General features: G+C 35.6%; 2 protein-coding genes across 3 annotated transcripts in view; both read left to right on the forward strand.

Moving 5' to 3' along the window:
* Positions 1-951: 951 nt before the first annotated feature.
* LOC144433173 (neuralized-like protein 4) lies at positions 952-4,304 on the forward strand. The gene is made up of 5 exons (XM_078121481.1): positions 952-956; positions 1,839-1,925; positions 2,683-2,801; positions 3,073-3,223; positions 4,058-4,304. Exons 1-5 carry the CDS (start codon positions 952-954, stop codon positions 4,302-4,304), a joined length of 609 nt encoding a protein of 202 aa, XP_077977607.1.
* Positions 4,305-6,903: 2,599 nt separating this feature from the next.
* LOC144453974 (2-oxoisovalerate dehydrogenase subunit beta, mitochondrial-like) overlaps positions 6,904-23,934 on the forward strand; it is an 86,700-nt gene continuing 69,669 nt past the window's right edge. For both annotated transcript variants that reach the window (XM_078145350.1, XM_078145349.1), the window contains exons 1-5: positions 6,904-7,037; positions 8,282-8,359; positions 9,100-9,168; positions 9,922-10,055; positions 11,413-11,568. In XM_078145350.1, the coding sequence (XP_078001476.1) occupies positions 8,296-8,359; positions 9,100-9,168; positions 9,922-10,055; positions 11,413-11,568 (423 nt within the window). In that variant the 5' untranslated portion in view covers positions 6,904-7,037; positions 8,282-8,295. The remainder of the gene's footprint in view (positions 7,038-8,281; positions 8,360-9,099; positions 9,169-9,921; positions 10,056-11,412; positions 11,569-23,934) is intronic.

Genomic DNA, 23,934 nt, shown 5'->3' on the forward strand with positions numbered 1-23,934 from the left:
CAGGTTAGTTTATAATAGTTATATTAGTTAGTTAGTTAGTTACACCATGTAGTTATTTTAGTTAGTTAGTTAGTTAGTTAGTTATACATAAACCTGAGTTTTAATCGTCTTTCTACCAGGGAGGTATTTGTTTGTACTAGTTGAGAAAACCAGGATTAGCATTGCTTTTTCGAAAACAACTTTCTCCATTCCGGCTGTATGCCACTTAGCAGATGTTGTAGAGTTTTATCACCTAATATGGCATGATATATGTAACAAACACACTTTCAAATCTCAGAGTGTGATTGTCTATTGCAGAAGTTGAAGAACTATTGATGCAGTGGGGTTTTTTCTAGATATCTTCTGTCTTTTATTTGCTTTTGCCGTTACATCTAGTCGAATATTCAGTGACGTCGACATTCTGTTTACTGACCAAAGATCAAGTAGTAGTACCTAGTACCGTTTATCTAAATAAACCTTGTAATTACTGTGTTATCGTTGATACTATCAATTTGTCATACCTATTACAATTTACAGGCTTTCTACACCTGACAAATAGTCAATGCAGGGGGTCGAAGGTGGAGCAAAAGAACTCTGTTTTGTGGAATAAATATACATTATAAAATACATTTCATTCGCTATATATGTATTATCACCTTCATTTTAGATCCTGTGATAGAGCCCTCCGATGTGACACTGAAAGAGAAGAAGACCATCCCTAAAATTGGTTGTTCCTATTTTCAAGCTTGCCAACGTTACATCAAATCGTTAAAATTAAAAGGTAGTTAAGATTCCGTCTTTAAATACAGCAATTTTACAAATGAAATTAGCCCATTAACGCTCTGTAATGACCTGGTTTCTGTAACTTTGTGTAATTACACCCTAATTTAGGGTTTCACGCTTTAAAGGGTTATGGCTAGCATGTATTTCAGTCCCAGGTTCTCTCAATAATATTATTTTATCAGTGGAGCCATGGGGTATGATAGCAAAGACTGTTGTTATGTTCTGGGCCAATTCTCTCTAATCCGAACTGGGCCTTTAAAGTGGCTATATGGAAGAGGGTTGGATTTTAAATTTATAAAACGATTTTATCATGGCGTCCTACTTGAAACACCAATGTGAAACAACATTGACCAAGTCTATGTGTGTAACTCAATACATTGCAAAAAGCTACTTAAAATGTGTAAAAAGTTTGTTATTGTACGTACAATAACAAACATTTGACACATTTATTAATATGTTGCCATATATGTTGTTTCACATTGATTTTTTCAAGTAGGAAGTCATGATAACATTGCTCTATAAATTAAAAATCCAAAATAAATATCCCAATCTTAATCCATGTGGCCACTTTAATTTAGAGAGGAAAGTACGTCACTGCAGGAAATAACGGACTCATTTCATAATTTCACATCACCTACACTTACTTGAGATTACAGAGAAACATCAAATTGACCTTGTGCCTTATTTATAGGGTATCTATGGCTTTGCTGTGGGCCATTGCCTCATGGGAGTCGGCAAAATAGTTATGATTGAACCATAAATAATCATGAGATATGTTTTACACTGAAGGGAATAAACACTGAGGAGTCATGAATATTCATTGTTCACCCATGAATTATTTCTGTGCCCCTTTAATGTGACACTTTAATATTATTACTTAGCAGACATTGTGAATTGGTTGTTACAATATGTGTGCACTTAATTGACTATTGATTAATTGAATGCTAATAATTTACTTTCATTTAGTGACATTTTATTCACCATAGTTTACAACATACACCATTTGCCCTCCCTAATTTAGATACTCTTTTCAACGGTGGGGAATTCGATCGGTGTTATTGTAAATCTTGTCACAGAAAAAGAGGCAATGCTTTGGTTCATGAAAGAGGTGTACCGCCAACAAAGTATGTTGAACCAAATGGCTGGGCCCGTCTAGCACTAAAGTAAGTTGAAGTCAACACCAATGTTTTGTTATTTAAAATCGGTTCATATATTTCAAAAATTAGTGTCATTTCTCGCCTCATTTCTCTTCGCCAAGCTTTGTGTGTATGTAATTGAAATATCGAATTTACAAACCGGGACAAAACTTACCACGTTTCTATTTAATATCTTATTCAACATCTCTTTCCGAGTTCTGGGTTGTTTCTGTTGTTGTATTGAGTCTACGAAATGATCATACTGTGTACCATCCCAGTACCAAGTGTCATGTCATGTCATGTCATGTCATGTCATGTCATGTCATGTCATGTCATCAAAGTCCATGCCCTGTCGTGTTGCGTTATGTCAGCATGTCGTGTCGTGTCGTGTCGTGTCATATCTTGTCGTGTCATTTCATATCACATCATGTCATGTCATGTCATGTCATGTTGTGTCATGTCATGTTGTGCCATGTCGTGTTGCGTCATGTCATGTTATGCCATGTCGTGTTGCGTCATGTTGTTATGTCATCGTGTCATGTCATGTCATGTCATGTCATTTCTTTTCATGTCATTTCATCAATGTCATGCCATGTCGTGTTGCATCACGCTGTGTTATGTTGTCCTGTCCTGTCCTGTCCTGTCATGATATGGCATGTCATGGCATGGCACGTCGTGTCGTGTAGTATAGTGTAGTGTAGTGTCGCTTAACGGCATGTCATGATTTAGTTTTTTGATATGTATTTTATGGATTCCTAAATGTTCATATTTTCCCTTTTCCCAGAGTAAGTGATTATAAAGTCAAAGACGAGTACGTAGGAGATCTCTGGCACGTCGCCTATCATGGTACAAGGATATCCAATGTAGCAAAGATACTGGAAAATGGCATTTTTCTCATACCAGGTAAATAATTAATATAAAATGGCCTACCAATGTGGTACATAACCTTTATGAAGTGATCTGATGTGATGTGATGTGATGTGGTGTGGTGTGGTGTGGTGTGGTGTGATGTGATGTGATGTGTCAAAAAAATTATTTACACTATTTCATTGTATTAAATGTAACATTAAATTTTGTCATAGAAAACTAATCTCGATTTGTTCATAACTGATTATTACAAGCTATACTTTCCTAACGTTTCTGTTAACTAGTTTGTATATATTCCTTCTTACAGGAGATGTTGCACTTGGCGGTAAAGAACTTGGCGTTCAACCTAACCACTTTGGTGGTGACATTCCTGCACCAACTGATTTTGATACAAAGCAGATATTTGTTTCTCCCAGTATTAAATATGCCGGCTGTGAGGTATATGCTTGTTCAAACAGGTAAATTAAAAACATTATTGTTGTGTTGGATTTACCCGCCTTATTTTCACAGGTTGCTGAAGAATTTGCACATTAACACCTATTGAGCATTTTTGGGTAAAATTTAAAAAAGGCACACTCTTAAACTGGCAGCTAAGATCAATTCCTATTCTGTAAATTTTAATAAAAGCTCAATACAGAGGTTATCATTGTTTGAAAATGAAGAACTTCTAGTTATGCATTATATAACACAGTCTAAATTTTCTCAAATTTTTAGAGAAGTCGCGCGATTTAGAGGTGATGAACTCGACTTTTCATGATTCACTATACATCAATTAATATTAATACGTAATCACGAAAACTTGGACGAAACCAGCTTCGCATTAAAAGTGTTCATCTTTACTACATGCACAGAGGCCCATTAGGTGATTGTTATGGTTCTGATTTTGCATTGACTTACCAAATTGTAGAATACATGTATATTCTTCGACCTCAGATCTTGCACTGTGTATATGCATCGAATGCCAAAAAAATGTTAATTTATGTTAATGATATTAATGAGTATTGTTCAGGTATTCAACTGTATGTTAATAATATTAAGTATTGTTCTGGTATCAAAATTTATGGTAATGACTTGTTATCAATGCTGCTCACATCTTGCAATGTGTATATGCATCAAATGCCCAAAAATTGTATTCAAATTTATGTTAATGACATTAATGAGTATTGTTCTGGTATTCAAATTTATGTTAATGACATTAATGAGTATTGTTCTGGTATTCAAATTTATGTTAATGACTTGTTATCAATGCTGGATATTCGTTAACCTCACATCTTGCATTGTATACTGTACAGGTGGGCTGACCAAACAACTTTGAAAATATACAATGCTCGCGTTGCGTTCCAAGTATGGATTCGACCGGAATCTTACACGGTTAGTCCACAAACTATTGGTGCCACAGCTCCCATCGACCGAAAGTTCAACAACGATGAACTTGAATGGTCAACCAAGGAGAGAACTGGAGTGATACTGTACGGATTACTTGTAAAACTGGAAGAAATAAATCCTGTGGTACGTGAGAGTCGCTGCTCAATACAATAAAGTTACCAGGAAAGGATTCCCGAATGTTATGCAAATTTAAGCAAAGCAAAATTGTCACTGAGGCCCATACCTCGCCAACCAATCAAAAATCATGGTAGACTATACTAATCAAGTAATTTCATATAATGACATAACATAGGTTGCAAATGTATACCGAACCTGGATAGTAAGTACGCAAGTAATAATACTCACGACGTCAGACACGACTTTAAATTTAAATAACTAAGTTGAAGCTGCAGAGAGGTCAGAGGTCACAATACAAATACTCCATCAGTGCTGTGAAGTGTGGTAGCTTTTGAAATATATGCTGTTTGACGACCCTCTACACCGAAACCAGCTGGGACCACCGACAAGAGGACTATAAAGTAGGCCATAGAGCTCGAGGGTTGAAACTCCCATGACAATATGATTCTCTGTTGAGGCTCAGTGATTTCATGCTTGTAGCGGTACTGGTTCAGTATATGTTATCAAATTGTAAGTCTTTTGTCTTACAAAGTCGATGAATATTTGATAATTCTAGATCTGCTATTTTGTTATTTTTCGTCGTAACCTGACTTGGATATTGACTATATAGTCGGCAATTTAGTGTGCATTTTTTAACAATATATCAAACCAGGATTATCTGATCAGATTATTTCTAAGGCAGATATCACGATTTCGTGGTTATCGTACATACAGCTTCTGAGATAAGCTCATTTACAAAATACGAAAATTCTAACATTTACATCCTTGATGCTGTGTGCTAAAATTTTGTTATTCAGATTATCGAAACCGAGTCTCTCCAACTTCTAAAGATAACTACTCACGAACATACAAATCTTCTATTGAAAAGTTTTAGAATCATTGCTGTGTTGTGTGTCACAAGCACACACTGACTATAGCCGTTTATATCATGAAACATTTTACCCGGAATATTTTCCCTTTTTCTTAATCCATTACAATATTCGCAGTTTTAAATATCTGATTTTGCAGAGACACGTTATTTTTACAGAGATGCGTTATTTTTACTACACAGTGTTAAATTTGTCCTGGTGTGTTTCTCTCGATCTCTCGAAGAGATATTTTCATATCAGTGACAAGCGTATAAGTGTGAGAATTTGAGAAATGTATTTCGTTTGTATGAAAATATCAAGTTTTAGTTTAAAAAATTATATTGCAATTCAAAAGGTGTCTACGATCAATTTGCATCAGCACCCAGCCGAAATCTTTGGCGTTGGTGATTTGTCACAAGTATTTTGCTGACTTAGTAGTAATGTTTGCATCATGCGTTGCCTCCGCCAGCGGGTGGTTGTCAAAAAGGGGGGTGGGTGGGGGGTGGTAACCAAGACTAAATGTCTGTTGACGATCATTCACGCAAGCAACAGCACATATATTTCCAGTCTTGGCTGGTAAATTTCGGACGGTGCTGTAAAGAGGCTTATGGTTGACGGTTGACGTTGGTTGACAATATGAGCACACAGTTCAATTAGAGCGAAAATAAACATAAACAAGTTGACACGACTAGTGATAGAAGACAGACGGAAATATAATGACACCAAATTAAAGTGACACGACATCGAATTAAAAGTGTATAACACATTACCACTATCTATCACTAGTCATGTCAACATGTTTATGTTTATTTTCACTTTAATTGAACTGTATGAAAAGAATGCAGAGCTATGCATACAGAAAAGCCTTATAAATAAAAACAAAATATATAAATGAAGGAAAAATGAGGGCGTCCTCTATATATATCACGACCACTACTGGTATCATATACTGGTCCTGGAAGTCTTTTGAATGGTGTTCAAGCACATATTGTCTGTACACGAAATTTCAACTACACCAGAGTATGAAAGATTATCCTATCTCGATTGCCGTAAGGTAAGGGACTGGTCAGTTTTTTCCAGTCGGGGGTGGGGGTGGGGGAGTCTCTGTCTCTGATTTTTCAATAAGCCCCCATCATCACTAATCATGCACTCCACTCCATCAGATTTTTCACATGCCCGGTGGGTTAACCGCATCATGCATGACTGAAAGAGACTGTTTGACTATGTCTGTACATGTTATTAAAAGACAGCGCCATCATTATTCTTTATACACTTGAGTCCCCTTTCATAGATTTACAAAACAGCACCGTCATTAGGCCTATACATTAACTTTATAAACTTACAGTGGGTTGAAATGTGTTTAAAACGTGGCAGTGAAAGGCCATCGACGGTGGTATTGGTGGAGGAGAGCTTTGGAGTTGTTGTTTTTTGCCCTAAGATCGATTGCAAAATTTACTTTCGGGTACTAGTTTCACAGCTTTAAAATGTACATACTCTGTAGACATCTAATAATTCGCAAGATACCTGAAAATAAAAAAAAATAGAAATGCTTGCCATACGCGTACGAACGCACATTTTCATCTACATCACTTCCTTATTGTTCCAAGAAAGTACTAAACGTTTTTATTGCGTAAATCCGTTTCCATTATCTATCGATTTGTGCCCAAATATAAAGTTTTATTCTCGCACTGGCATTAAAAGTAGTCGATATCTACAGGCGCACTTTCACCCAGACATTACTGTCTCAAGAGGGCGCTATTTATAAACATGGCGGCCGTTTGTCGAAACGTGCGAAAGTTTGCTGTCTTATCGGTCACACGACGTGTGTTGCTAGACAAATCAAAACAAGCGAATTGTTATGCATTCACAAGATTATCTTCAGGATGGAATTATGTACCAGAATCACCACCAGAAGAGCTTGGTAAGTCCCTATTTATTGAAAATGCTTCTGTTTACGAGACTGTACACGTATCATCATATGTTACAGTACAGTAGATGATGTGTTTTCAGGTCATGACTCGGCTGGGGACGCGGACAATATCATTAAGCATGCGATCGTACGAGCTTGTAATTTGTGATACTCCGAGGTATATACCTTCTAAAAACGAATAATCAGTCTTTTTACGCTGACTGCGATCGCTGTCTGGTAGCGGTTGACCTATTCTGGATTGCGTACTGTATGTAAATATAGTTTTTCGTCGATGTCGCATGTGGTGCATGGTGTCCATATTAATTATGCGTAGGGACTATCGCACAATGTCACACAAACTCAATAAGCGAACTGCGCTCGTTTAGTGGGAGTATGGATGTATTAGGAGAACCTAATACGTCCATGGTGGGAGGGGGTCTGGAGTCGATGCGATTGCTGAAGTTCATTTTCGCACTTCTATTAATTAAACCAAAACTTTCACGCCTTCAATGATAATAGATAGCTTTTGTATTTACTACTGGTCACTGAGATGTTGGTAAGTTGATAAAAATTGACTTCTGATGTGAGATATGGTGCTGGGTTTCCGGTAGTAGTATTGTAATGTGTTTACCATCGTGTTTGTATACTACATTGATCGGAATGTTGTGAGTGCTACAGTTTTCATCATAGTTTACATCATATAGAAACATTTGATGTCACACTTGTGAATGTTTGTTTAGTGGGAGTTGGTTTTGACCTAAACGAATGGTATTCATTTGTTGAGCGTGTGCGACAGTGTGCGATTGTCCCTTAGAAATTGTATTAGTATACATGTATGATACAAAAATGCACATGTATACCTGGAGTAGACCTGGTAATATACCAGGTACATGTGCATGTGCTGTTAACAAAAATACTGGTGTATCTTTACTCCACAATTACTATTTTATCTTGAAAGTGTATGTTCACTGGCATACAGCATTCACCCACAGCAAAGTATACAATAACACAAACACCTCATTTAATTTCTTAGCATGCTTGTTATGTTATCATTTTATGAGAATCCCTATACCCATTTTAAGTAAAATGTTATCAAGACAACCACCATATCACATACATACATGTATGTTCTTTTCTGAATATTATGGTGGCAAATATTAAAGTATTATTGGTCTTTTAGTCCTATGATACAATTCAAGAATTGATACAGATATACAATTATTATTATTTTAACTAGAATATATTTTATATTTTAGGCGAAACTGTGAAGATGAATTTGTTCCAATCGGTAACAAATTGTCTTGACACAGTCCTTGCTGATGACCCTACATCAAGTAAGTATTCTATAGTGCTAAGGCCAAAAAAAATAAATTGTTTGGTTCTGGGTTAGTAACCTGACCTAACCTTTACTGACACCCTAAACTCTGTTTTAGGTAATTTGAAAAAAATATCAAAAAAATCGAAAGATTTGCAAAGTCGAGATAGTGAGATTTGAAGACGTGATTGCCCTGTGTGATCAAAACAACATGGTGGAATAAAGTGTATCACATGATGTCTTCCGCATACCGTAAAGAAAGTGTGATTACATCGATGAGAAGTCTCTGTTGACGTCTGTAAATATAAAGAGAACAGTTGAACAGAACCTCAAAGATAAAAAAAACAAACTAAAACTAAAAACTCCTACCTACCTACTAGTACCATATTTTGAAATTGAATGTTATCACAACCACACAATTCTTTTTTGCCTAGCATGAAATCAAGTGTTGCATTTCAGTGCTTGACCTTTTTAATGAAGTTACTGGTAACAATTAAATTCTGTCACATTGTATAGTTATTGTGTATCTTGATTCCTGGGGAGACTTTTATAATTATTAGACATACTTCACTGTTTTCAGTAGTCCCAATCACATAAGAATACTTGCATATGCTGATTCTCTTTCACATAGTTGTTAAAACTCAGAATTGGCAGTTGAGAGGCCACACGTTCAAATCCCAAATACTCTATAAGATAAAAATAACCACCAAAAGATGATAAAGTTACAAACTGTTCCCCTTTGACTTCTTTCTCGTCTAGTAATATTCGGTGAAGATGTAGCCTTTGGTGGCGTCTTTCGTTGCACAGTTGGTCTGGCTGATAAGTATGGTAAGTTCAGGAGTGTTTTGATATATTAATAGTAAATGTTATATGTTGTATACCAGAGGTAAGACATTGCTTGAAATCTTGGAATTTTAAACTGCTTCTTGAAAGTTGTTGAAAATCCTGGGATTTCAATGAATTCCTGGAAACTTGTTGCAAGTCCTGGAGTGTAAAACTGCTCATGGAAAGTTTGTGAAAGACCGGAAGTTCAGCGCAATCATGGAAAGTTTTGGAATTCCTCTAATTTCAAAGCACTCTAGGAAGATCTTAAAAGACCTGTAATATCATTGAACTACTTGACAGTGACTGTGAAAGCATCACAAAATTTTGGATTTACTGCCGAGGATCATCAAATATCAAATGTACTTGTTTGGCCAGTTCAGCCAAGCTATGTGTGCTGGACTAGTAGAGTAGATTCCTATGTATAAATAGCCAGGTACAGACATACATTGTACATTGTAGATACACACTTGAATATTTTTACTGGAACAGACAGAATTAGAGGACTAATTTTCAATCCCGGGTCAGTGAAGAGATTGAAGTATTAAAGGCAACATAATCATATATAGAGTACCCCAATTAGATAGGTATTAATCTGTTGCTATGGAAATAAAGGTGTGCAGAAACCGTAAAAATAGAATTTGCAACTTTGTCAGAATAATCTGTAAAGTGCATGATATGTAGGTAACTAAACTGTATCGTAAAGATGAGTCTTCTGATTTGACAGTCTGTTTGTTTGTTTGTTTTGTTTGTTCATAGGAAAAGACCGAGTGTTTAACACTCCACTGTGTGAGCAAGGTATAGTGGGTTTTGGTATTGGGGCAGCTGCTGCTGGGGCTACAGCTATTGCAGAAATACAGTTTGCTGACTACATCTTCCCTGCATTTGATCAAGTAAGTTAAACATGTGTTTTTGATGAAGTGGCGTCAACACTATCATGTCTCATGTAGTCTGTGTAAGTGTCTTCTGTTACTGCCTCTTTCATATTACCGTTCACAAGTTCTGTTTGGATACAACAATGCAGAAACCAATAATATCTGTACATGCCACAGTCCTGATAATAAGATTGAATGAATATAGTTTTTTTGTGATATTTTGTCTAAATGAAATGAACTAAAGAATACCAAAATACAGACATCAAATGCAGATGACAAAACACAGGCACTCGTGTGTATACATCTAGTTGCAGTACATTTAAAGACAGAACTGCCCTATATAAAGAGGATTATGGCTAATCTATGCAAATGCAGGAAATTCAAACTGCTGTACAGAGCACGAGCTTCTGGGTCTTGTTTTCAGCATTTTTTCTGTGTTTCGAGAAACACACAGGTCATGTATCATGTACAAATTGTTTGTGAATGTCGTAGGATGGTAACTTGATACACAAATTAGTTGAAAATCAGTCTGTTTGTTTCATAGAATGAAAAAAACCTCTTCAAATGAGACAAATTCCCCTGCAAACAGCTGCTTAGATTGTCATTCAGGATTATTCAAATATGCGGCATTTGCGTGTGGAAAACCCAGATATAGGGAATGTTTATATTTTGGTGATTACTTGCCAGTGAGTCATCACAAGTTCTCCACCTCCAAACATACAGTCAGTCATATGCAAAATATGGTCCCAGGCGCCGCCAGTTGCATGTTTAAATGGTTTATTTAATTTAGACAAAATGTAGCAAGAAAGTACGATTTAGCTATCTAAGCATAGAATATGTAGTTTCTGCAGGGAAGCCTAGAGTTATCCATTTGGATCGAAATTAACCAGTACTTTATACAACGTACCCCACCTCCTAGAAAACAGAACCTACTTCACTTTCATTAAACTTAATATGCAAACAAGAAAATATGAAATCATTGGAAGAAAATTGGAAGAGAAAGATATAATACAGGTAACTTTTTCACGAAAAAAATACCTAAACAAGGGTTGACTTTTCATCTGAAAATTCCCTAATGATGGGGGTCGATAACATGTGTATCGCTCATAAATGTAATGAATATAATCAACGTGAGAAACGTCTTCATTTTTAGAAAAATACCTTCACAACATCAGAATAAAGGTGTCACAAATTGAGTGAATGATTGTGACTGGAAATTCCTAACAATGGGTCTATTTATGGTTATACATGAGTAGATGTTTTCAACTTTGGCCGCACGCCCTATATCTGAAAATTTGGGCAGTACATTGTCTGCACCATTGTGACCCTTGAGAAAGTTCTGATAATACGTTTAATTTCTCATTTGTTGTTACAGATTGTAAATGAAGCAGCCAAGTTCAGATACAGAACAGGAAATCAGTTTAATTGTGGTGGTCTGACTGTGAGGGCGCCCTGGGGTGCTGTTGGTCATGGAGCATTGTATCATTCACAGTGTCCTGAAGCGTACTTTGCACACACTCCTGGTATTAAGGTTAGTCGACATCAACTATTTATTAATGTATCCATGGTAACATCCCTCAAACCCTTACAAAAGTATTTGATGGCAGTCCTATGAAAGTATGAAATGCAATATGTCAAACTGTACCATCTTTTCTAGTCTGATTCTTATGGGGGAGTGGGGTGGGGGTGGGGGGGTTTCAAAATAGTCTGCAAACAAGGCTAATAGGAAACCTATTAAGAAAATAGTTTGAGATAAAGTTGTATCAGTCTCCTATAAGAAAAAGTACCAAAAATAATTGATGTGGTATAAATAATAGACTAAATATGTCGACAGCATCAGATATGATTAGTGCCACCTAGAGTTGAAAAGCACAGGATTTATTATTTCAGGTATTGACCACTAGAGGGCAGTATAACATGAAGACTTTATTCAGCCTTGAAGTCATGTCTATAACTGAAAGTTTTTATAGAAACTGGTCACCCATTTCAGTTATAAAACTATAAACTTTGAATAGTTCATTTCATTAACACATTTAAATATGAAAAAACCCACATCTGCATGTGTGTGCTCATAGACAAGTACAATGTATATAACATCCCCCAATGGTTTATACATGTAAAATATCTCCACTTCCTCTTTTTGTTTGCCCCTCCAACAATCAAATTGTTTAGATATGTACAGCATCTTCTCTTCCTTATTCTGTTCCCCCCCCCTCCCTCTCTCCCACCCTCAAATTTAATGATTCCTGTGTTTTCAGTGGATATACTACCTTTGTAGTTTACCCCTCCTACACTCCAAACAGATAATCTATGTACGTCGTCTACACTACCTAATTTTTGCCCCTCCAACACCCTAAACAGTTTATACATGTATGATGTACAGCATCTTTACTTGCTCATTTCAATTGCCCCTCCAGTACCACAGGTAGTTTATGTATGCGTGTATAGTGTCTTCACTTCCTCATTTTGTTCGCCCCTCACTTCCTCACTTTGCTTGTCCCTCCAATACCCCAAAAATGTTTATATACATGTACAGGATCTTAACTTCCTCAGTTCGTATGTCCCTCCAGTACCCTTATAGTTTTACATACAGTGTCTTCAGTTCACTTCCTGCTTCTAGCCAACATTCCAGGAAATCAACAAGCCCATTGGGAATACTAATTCACCTGGATGTATGATAATCAGACAGGACAATTTCCGTAGCAGTACTGTCTTTTCATCTGTAAAACGACTTCCTGTGTTGTCTGATTGATCTCCCCGGGGAACATCATTCTACTTCCATCGACTGATACACAAAGCAAACAAGGTTTAAGCCAGTAAATGAAATGAGAACGAGAAGTACACTGTAACCTTTGTATAATATGACATATAATATATTTGACGAGATTATTTATGTCGCTAAAATCAGGAGTATCGTGAATTCTTTGGTCTCAATTTAATAAATTTCTTATCACAAAATGTATAAAAAAAGTGCGCAACAGGGTCACGTTATTATGTTCATTAGCCAGACCTCAAAATAAAAGGAAAAATATATTCACATAATACCCTAAATGGAGTCATGATGGACGAATGGTAAGAGTGGCCAGCTTGGAATCTGCAGATTGCAGGTTCAAGCCCCATTGATGCCGTTTGTTTCTGAGTGGCTAAAGTCCTTGGGCAAGATTTGAACCACGACTGTGCCTCAGTCAACCCAGCTGTATAATTGGGGTACCTGGTAGGATAGAGGTTGCAATGTGAATGTTATGATCCTATGCACTTATAAAGGCTGTAGTGCCACTTTACATGTAGATCCAGGGGTAATAATAATTGTAAAGCACTTTGAGCACCCAGACTGGGTGGGAAAGCACTATAGATATAAAAAAAAAAAAAAACATTATTTATTATTTAATATTGGAAAACCTCAGTACAACGAATTTGATGAGTTCTGTCTGCTAATTGCTGACAGGTCTGTCAATTTGCATATGCGTGTATACTTTCATGCATCATGATGTAAAGATTTGACTAATCCAAAACAGTATGGTACTGTACCATATGACAATATCATTTATGTTTTGTGTTTAATAAGTCAGGTAGCAAGGTAACAATATGTAAGTTATACAGCCTCCAGCTGTTTACCCTCACGACATCAAGCACGACGTGGTGCCGGAAGGAAAGTACCGTGACCTCAGTGACCCCAAAACAAGACTAACAAATCACCTGAAAAAAAGTCCATATCATTCTTTATGATACTAGTATATAAGCCATTTCAGGTTTGAGATTTAGACGGCTCACCTAGGGTTACGATTAAAAGGTAGGTGTGAACAAAACACAGTTATCTGACAGAGCTTTAGAAAAACTGTATCGGCAATAAAAAAAAAAAAAGAGTCATTCTACGTAATCCTGTAACCGTTAATCCCAGATTGTCGAATTAGTGTAATCTGACTTTAGTGAAGACATAGAGATTACTGTTAATCTGGTCATATTAATCGAGTAATCCGTGATGTTTCATTATCAAATTTCCATGTGTCTGTTTGTGACACAGCTGTGACTTTTGATGAAAGAGTGACTCAGCATGAAAGTCTATGTCTAGCTGTAGATGCCAGGTTTTTGATTTGATCACTGTACATGTAATGAACTCAGTTTATCTTTAAGTATTTCAGTTTGATAAGGGGGTGAGATCAATAGTTCAATGCAGGATGAAAAACATCATTCTTTTAGTTTGGGGTCGGGGACTTTTGTTTTGAACCATTTCAGTTCTCATCCGACAAAAAAATGATTTTACTTTTAACGGATCTGTTTTGTACCCCAAATACAAATATTTCAAGGAATGCTGTCAAATTCTACAGTTGGGTTGACTGGAGCACAATCTTCTTTCAAATCTTCCACAAGGATTTTTAGATATTCTGAAACAAATAGTACTGGCGATGCCAGAGCCTGCAACCTGTAGATTCCAAGCTGTCCACTGTCGCCATTGAACCAGCTTGACTCCACAAATGAGGGGAGGGGGTTGGGGAGGTTGTGGGGTAGGGATGGATGTTGTAAAGCCAATTTTTTCTGAGACTATTTAATGTTACATATTCATGTTACAGACGAAGGAAAATTCTACACACAATTTTTTAAAACTTACAAGAATTTAGGGCATGTTACAATTCATATGAAACTTAGATTTTGAAACTGTGATGGTGAATTTCAATTTTCATTTGCCTCTCCAGGAGGCCCAATTTAATATGATGGCCACCATGTTGTAATTTTATGAAAAAAACAATACTGAAACTTGTTTCCATGACAACAATATCTCATTATGTAAATTACCTTTCCAGCTGTGGTGGAATCCCTGGGGGGAGAACACAGGAAATATAACAGAAAACAATTGCAATGGTTCATGAATTCATCGAATATTTGTTCATCAGATGAATAGAGGCACTACGACTGAGAATTGGATACTCTATGTAGTACATTTTAACTCTGTATCCAACAAGATCTATTAAAAGAGCACTAGCTGCAACTAGAACGCTTTTAAAAAAACACAAAAAAATAAACGTTTTGTTAACCCTTTCATTCCTACAGACGACAACGGTATAATTAGAAACTTGATTTTAAGCACATCTTCTAAAATTTAAGAATATTACTCCATCGGGAAGTAATATTTCTTAAATTCTGATCTAAAATAAAGTTTATCTTTTTCCAAAAATTACGAAGAAACAAGAATTTTTGTTAAAAAATTATGGCTGGAAAGTTTCTAGTCCTGAAAGGGTTAAATATAATGACCTCATAGTAATATTGCACCTATATGTACTAAACAGTATTGAATCAACTATGGGTACGATACATGTATTTGTGTAGCTGTACACGTATGGTACAACAGATCCAAACAAACTGGTTATTGGGTCCATGCCCTAAAATCATCACCCAGTGAACAGTAAATATATGCTATAATAATAATATGGCAATGTAGGCAGGTTTTTAACCACTCTAGTATCACAGCTAAATGGCTGTGGATTTTATTATTTTTTAATTTAATTTATGAATTGTGTAAAATGTTATTTTGTTTTAAAACTTCCCTCTGTGGCATCATCAACACTGAGTTTTGTATTTTTAACATGAAGTAGAAGAATTGGTAACCAATGTACATTGTAATTGTATGTATTATCATAGACCCTATGTTACGTGTACGGTCTATGGTATGATAAAAAACTTAATTCTTTGTTTGGCATCAGACTCCAACCACCACCTTCTCCCACCCTCAATTGGCCAAAATTGATAATTGTTTCAGATTTCAAATCAGTATGTAGTAGTATGTAGTACTATGAATACAAAGTCTGCATATTGTGAGAAAATGCCCTTGTATTAACACTTTAGTGTAATTTTTTTTAGTGCCATGAATTTACTACTATCGTAAAAATTCTTCAATTTTTCAATTGAGGACCTGGTAGGATAGAGGTTGCAATAGAGTGCTTCCCAGTTTATTATGTATTTAAAGGGCTGTTGTGTCGCTATATAGATTCACGTCAGGAATAAAAATTGTACTTTGAGCACAGTAAGGGAAAGTGCTTAAGTACTATTAATCCTCTATCTCCTTTACACAGAGTTTTGACTAGCAACCATGTTGAAATTCAGTGTACTTTACAAAACTTTACTCAAATGAATTAAAAACGATGCTTTGAATTGACAATGGCCTTTCATTTGTAGACAGTTGGGTGTGTATGGAAACACTGTCTAGCCACCTGATGCACACAGTGACACTGTATTGAAATGAGCTCTCCAAGCATTATAGGTAATAGCGCCACCAGTGGTAGAATGTAGAGATGTTACTTTACTGTGAGAGCACAATGTATTCTCTATGTTTTAATGAATCTCTTGAATATCTCTTGAAATGATAGTTTTATAATACGAAATTGTCAAATTTGTGTAGAACTTTTTCCAAAATATCTAGGAAAATGAATAATGCTTTTGAGTTTATGGATTTTTTACACAACATGTACCATATTTTTACAAAATTAAAACTGTTGAGTTTAGTACACCCTATAATATTTTGTCTGTGAAGAGGTCGTCATTTTAAACAATTTTTTAGTCAGATTCCGTAAATATACTATAGTGTCAGTCAGGTCGTGACAAGTATTGAAATAGGCGACCCTTCAATGATCTCATCTCACGAAATATTGCTGCCGTCAGCCATAACATATGTTTTGACAATAAAAACTGCAAAATATGATTTCCATTTAAAAAAGCAGGAAACATGGGCCATGAATACAACATCCGTATAATAGCAGATTGAAAAATAGCATGAAGTATTTATTGATGTGTTGATGTAACAGGAATACATGTATACTACCCACATTTTGTACAAAAAAAAAACACATTATGTTATTGCTCTGTGACTGGTTATTGTACATGGGTAAAAATCAATATCCTTCCTGTGTGAATGATTTGAAATAAGTGTCCTAAATATTAAAGTGAAGTTGTTCACCTATTTAGTGTTTAATTAATAACAGGTGTCATTTGTGTGGTGGTTCTCACTGTAATGGTTGGAGTTTAACAAGCTGTGAGCTAGGGAGTCCAATCAAACTAAACAGATTGTGAGCTAGGGAGTCTAATGAAATTAAACAGGCCGTGAGCTAGGGAGTCTAATGAAATTAAACAGGCTGTGAGCTAGGGAGTCTAATGAAATTAAACAGGCCGTGAACTAGGGAGTCTAATGAAATTAAACCGGCTGTGAGCTAGGGAGTCTAATGAAAATTAAACCGGCTGTGTGCTATGTGTGCTAGGGAGTCCTGTAAAAACTAACAGGATATGAGTTTACAGAGTCCAATCAAACTAAACTGGATGTGAGTTATTTAATGACATATGAGTTAGGGAGCCCAGTCAAACTAAAGTGGATGTGAGTTAGGGAGCCCAGTCAAACTAAAGTGGATGTGAGTTAGGGAGCCCTGTCAAACTTAACAGGATGTGAGTTATGGGCTCAACGTCACTCAAATTAAACAGGATGTGAGTTAGGGAGATGTATTAAACTTAACCAAGTTTGAGCTAGGAAATCTAAATATACTAAAGACTCAGATATCGATAACTCAAGAATCTAGGTCATATGTAAATAACATTGAATCTAAAAACTTGAGTTTCCCACCAGCTACACAAGTGTTTACTATATTTCATTGCTTCCTCACCATTGACATATCCACCAAACATTAAAATTTACCAATTCAATAATTCTAATAATTACCTATACCATATAGTTTTCATACACAGTACTGTATACACTGATTCAACTGATGACCATGTGTAAACAATTGTGAATGAATTATGGAGCATGAGTTTGTTTATCAACAAATTGTAAATAAATGTACAAACAGTTTGATCATACATGCAGAGTACAACAACAAAACTACATGTAGCACTGAAATATAAGAACAAAAATTATCGAAAAAATGGTTCCAGTAACAGCTACTTTGGCTTTGAAGGAGAACACCACTTCCAGGGAATAAACACATAAACTTGAGTTCCGGAATGTCATTTCATGATTTCTCATCACATAAATTTAACACAATTTCCAAGAAACACTGAATCGAACATTGCTTCACAACCAGTGTTGCCACATGGGAGTCAGCATATCTACATATGTATGAGATGAACAATAAATATTCATGATTCCAAAGTCTTAATTACCTTCAGATAAATACGTATGAATAAGTATTGTTTATTTAATTACATATGTGGAAGTCTGCTAACTCCAGTGCTGATGAGGCAATACATGGGGTCACTGCTAAGACGGTGATTGTCAAGTACGTTCAATTTGATGTTTGTCGGCAATCACATGAAATTAATGTGTTGCTATCCAGAGACCAAAGTTTATGAAAATGCCTTCATTTCCTGGAGTGTTAGTCAAAAATTAGCCACTTTCCTTCCTAGTAATTTCCTATCTATAACATTCCCATTATAATGTTCAGTAAGTGTCATTATGTCTAGAGATCTCTCTTATTTGGAGGCAAGAAAATTGGCAAAACTGTTTCTCATGAATATTGCGTTAATAGTGCTAAACCAAAAAATTGTGTTATTGAAACATCATAGGTGTACATATGTTGCAAACATTTATGAATAAAAAAAAACTGGTATTTGGCAGCAGATACTGAGAAACGTGCGGATGACATATTCTGTGGTATTATTTCTGAAAAGAGTGTGTTGCAGACGACAACATTTTGTGATTGTTGTTTTTGTAAGTGTGTTACAGATGACAACATTTTGTGATTTTTTGTTTTCGTTATTCCAGAAATAGATGTTGTGTATTATTATATCACCGAAGATTAGAATTGTAGTAAACTCTTCAACTCTGCAATTTTGAGATATTATTCATTATTTCAAGCAAACAAATTTCAAGATATATTTTAAACCCAAATTTCCATAATTTTAAAAAAAATACAATTACACCGCTGAAAATTAACTGTAGTGCAAGTATTATGTTTTTGCAGACGACAAATTTCACTAATTTTTCCCGCCAAAATTTTGCAAAATTTTAGAAAGTTTAACGATGTCGCTTTTGGAATTTTGGTATATTTTATAGCAGACCTGTTTATTTATGTGATTTCAGTTATCACTTGATGAGAAATACAGCAGCTGTACTACATAATTGGGTTATCCAAAGAAGAAAAATACCATAATAAGTTTTGAATTTTGTATTTAATTGGTGCTTCTAATCCTACTTGACTACGTATTCTGCACTATTAACATGGTATCATCTTTCAGCGTTCCCTCTAATACTATTTAATAATTTGTATCTCCTCAGGAAAAAATAATTTGCCAACTACGTTATTTAATTTGTCGGCTACAACAGAGAAAATGATAGTTTTTTTCAAAAGCATAGTATGCTAGCAGTTTTAGATGCCATGGCAACAGCTGTATGGCAGTGTGCTATCACCTACATGTTGTGATATAAGGGATATTGTCTGTCACATGGGGTGAAAGACCTCGGGGCGCCGATTGATACTGTGATAGACTTTACCATATGTAGTATTACGTGGGTAGGACAGACTGATGGATGGATTGATGGAGGGATCGCTTGAGTGAGTGAGTGGGTGGATGGATGGATGGATGGATGGATGGATGGATAGATGGGTGGGTGGATGGATGGATGGTTAGAGGGAGAGATTGATGGGTGGATGGGTTGGAGGGAAAAAAAGGGTGGAATGATGGATGAATGCCAGGAGGGAGAGTGGATTGTCACGTGACACTGATGAATTGACGTTTGGATGAATAAAAATAGTTGAATATTGGATTCAGACAGACAGGCAGACAGACAGACAGGCAGACAGACAGACAGACAAACAGACTGGCAGACAGACAGACAGACAGACAGGCAGACACAGACAGAAGACAGACAGAAGACAGGCAGGCAGGCAGACAGACAGACAGACAGACAGACATGGGCAGACAGACATGGGCAGGCAGACATTGGCAGACAGACATGGGCAGACAGACACAGACAGGCAGACAGACAGACAGACATTGGCAGACAGACATGGGCAGGCAGACAGATGGATAAACAGACATCACTAAATGATGTTATCAGAGCATATATGTAGGATAACAGGCTGCCAAATTGGTATGTACATGTAGATTGGTTGGTTGGTTGATGTGTTGATTGGTGTAAAGAATGGAATAAAGATAACTGTATACTCAATATACCTTAGAGATATGTACAATGTAAGGTTTAACCTAATATAGTTCTATGCTCAAAAAATGTAATTAGAGCAAAGAAATATTATATATGCAAGTTTGATTTTTTGTGTCGTTAGATATTTCTAATTGATAACTAGAAAGCTCTGTCATCAGTTAATTGTTACAAGGAAGAGATCCACTATCTCTCTTTTATCAACATGAACAGTGTGATTGATTCTGATATTCAGAGACAATGTTGTAAGAACGTCACACATCTTGAAAGAATAGCCCTAGCAGCTTTAGGTAAAGTGTGAAAGAGGTGTGAAGTTATCTCTCTTTATTTCCCTGGCATAGTAGCATTCTTCTTGTATGCCATCTTCCTTTGCTGGTTATATTACAGGTGGGGGTGGGGGTGTTGTACGTTTAATATTTCCCTTTTACTTTAATTTAAGCCAAATACATGTAAATTACTAACCCAGGAAAAAACACACAAATGAAAAACTAACAAACATACCTTAGATTGTATCACCAGATACTATTGGACAAATCAACATGATTTGGAATAAATTGATTTCTTTTTTATGGTGAGTGTCTGATGTTTGGAGTACTTCCCATTTTATTTTATGCAGGGAGATATAAACAAACAAAGTAAAATACCAGTTTAACAAAAATTCAAATTAGAAAGCAGTGTATCTACGATTTTAGTACTGAAGGTTCTACGTATAAGACAAGTAAACTATTTCATAATGCAATAAACCATGGTTTTTGGACATGAATCATCCTGTAACTGATAGAGGTCATTCAGGGTCAACCATCTGTCCTCACATGACCTCCGGCTAATGAATAGTTGTCATTTCTAGTTCCAGATAATTGATTGCTCCTTCTTGTACGTCTGTCACTTGATGAAAAGGGTCTTCTTGTACTTTATACATAAAGGAAGGAAAAAAAAGACAGTGAGGATATATCTGTTCTGGAAGTGAACATTTTTTTTAGACATTTCACTTCTCATAAATTAAATAGGACACTGTTCCACTTTATCAGTGTAGACAACCTGAGTGAATCAAAATTGACAGAGCGCCCTCTATGGCCAAATGAGGCATATGCAAGACTACAGAACATTATATGTCTGCGTAAATATAACCTCCACAAGTGCAAATAATATAATTTAAGCATATATATATATGACATATTTATTCTGATTGTTTTGGCTGTAAATTTGAAATGCATCCAGTTTTTATAACTTTATGTTTGTTTTCAAGGTGTCAGGCTTCCGTACTACAAAGTAAGATAAATCTTGTATGCAAAACATGTTATGTTATTGCTGGATATCTGTGGCAAAGTTCATAGCTTAACTCTACCTGTAATGTCCAACCTGAGCAATAGATCTTGTAAATTTTATTTCGGGAACGCTCGAATATCATATTTTGGGGGGAAATTTTCATTTTACCTCCCAAGGTTGTGACTTTGTGTGGATTTTGTAATCCATTGCTAAATACCAGAATTTTTTGTTCAGAATTTATTGTCGTTATTTCACTCTTAACATTTGTTGAAATGGTAGCCCTGCACAAATGCTTCTAACTTCTAACTAAATGTATAGTTATCATATTTAGTATATCTTTGTATAAATGTGTGTAAAAATTACATATGGACCAATCAGCCAATATCGTTATTTTCAGTGAAAATCAAAAGGAAAAAAAGAGAAGGTATTGTCTTCTATCACAGTTCATTCCATACTGTTTATAGGATATGGACTATGTTCTATCATTTCAGCTGTCAGCTGAATAACAGAAATGAATCACCATAATAAAAGATTCTATTCATATGCAAATATAATGAAATATAATTCCAGAAACTCTAGCAGAAAATACTGCATTGTGTGCAAAATGTGAATTTAAATGTTGCAGAAAGAGTACAGTCAGAAGGATGCTTATTTAAGCTGGAAAAAATGTTAACAGCAGGGTTAAGTGTGTTTTGAACTTCTCTTCTCAAGTACATGTCTCAGAGTATTCAAGGATCTTTATTAGCTTTTAAAATGTATTTTTAAATTTTACAAAATTGTGGCGGGAAAAATTAGTGAAATATGTCGTCTGCAAAAACATAATACTTGCACTACAGTTAATTTTCAGTGGTGTAATTGTATTAGGTAATCTTTTTAGTTGTAAAATTTGTAAAAAGAAATTCGATTGAATTTGACTATGCATGGAAAAAAAAGAGCTAAAAATGGGAAAAATAGTGTTTTGAACTTCTCCACAAGTAGATGTCTCAAAGTGTTCAAGGATCTTGTATTTATCATTTATTCATAATTCTACATCTGAGTAAGTAAATAAATGTTCTGTGCTAAATAATGTGTCAGTTTTTTACACCTGTGGTAAACAAAACACGTCACTGTATGAAATATTATACAACCCACAAAAAAACACCAGCGTGTTTGCGTGAATGAAGTGAGCCAAGGAAAGACTTCATTCAAAGACAAAATCAGGTAAAAACAACAAATACAACTGACGCATAAACAACAGGGGGGTCTCTGATGTCGGTTCCGCTTTTATCTCTTTGTTTACATCTGTGGAAGTTATAATGTAAACAGTAACAGTCAGACACCATCTTTATAATGCATAGCAGTCTAAAAGTAAACAGAGTTTTGGGATGGAGAGGGGGGGGGGGGAGGGGGGGCTCATGTACTGTTTACACTTTGATAAGTTACCAACACTATTTACATCACGGTCTTTGCATGAAACTTGTCTTATTCTTCTTACCACAAGCAAGCAAATGCACAGGTGTTTTTTTTTTATGGTTGTATGTATATACAAGGAGTAAGACAGATTGCCTGAAATGCCACCAGTCATCAAATGTTTGATCTGAAATAGTATATATTCAAATTACATATCTGTATCAGTAAGTGCATAATTATTTCATTTTTTTTTTCAAAATGTGATTTTTGGTAGAAGACAACCTCAAAATTAAAAACCATACTAGTTACTCAGTACCCCATGAATTGCAGAATTTAAACAGACATTGGCCAAGTCTAAACACTATTCTCATCACCATGCTAAATAGTATAAACCGTATCTAGATCTGGTATCATATTTATGTTGATTCTTGCCATGAAATAAGTAAAATATCCGTAAACATATTTTATGCATGTTTGTTTTCCCTGGGTATGAGAAAAATATCCATACACAGATTTTATACATGTTTGTTTACCCTGGGTATGAGAAAAATATCCAAACACAGATTTTGTGCATACGGTTTTCCCTGGGTATGAGAAAAATATCCATACACAGATTTTATGCATGTTTGTTTACCCTTGGTATGAGAAAAAATATCCATACACAGATTTTATGCATGTTTGTTTACCCTGGGTATGAGAAAAATATCCATACACAGATTTTATGCATGTTTGTTTTGCCTGGGTATGAGAAAAATATCCATACACAGATTTTGTGCATACAGTTTTCCCTGGGTATGAGAAAAATATCCATACACAGATTTTATGCATGTTTGTTTACCCTTGGTATGAGAAAAAATATCCATACACAGATTTTATGCATGTTTGTTTACCCTGGGTATGAGAAAAATATCCATACACAGATTTTATGCATGTTTGTTTTGCCTGGGTATGAGAAAAATATCCATACACATATTTTATGCATGTTTGTGTTCCCTTTGTAGTATGTTCCCAATGTCGACTCAAAGACAGTTTTCAGGTATGCCCAAAAATTATGTCATCGGGCTGAACCATTCACTCGGTTCAAGTTGTCTAACTGCAATGCTA

Source organism: Glandiceps talaboti, chromosome 3 (genome assembly GCF_964340395.1).
Source record: "Glandiceps talaboti chromosome 3, keGlaTala1.1, whole genome shotgun sequence".
NCBI lineage: Eukaryota > Metazoa > Hemichordata > Enteropneusta > Spengelidae > Glandiceps > Glandiceps talaboti.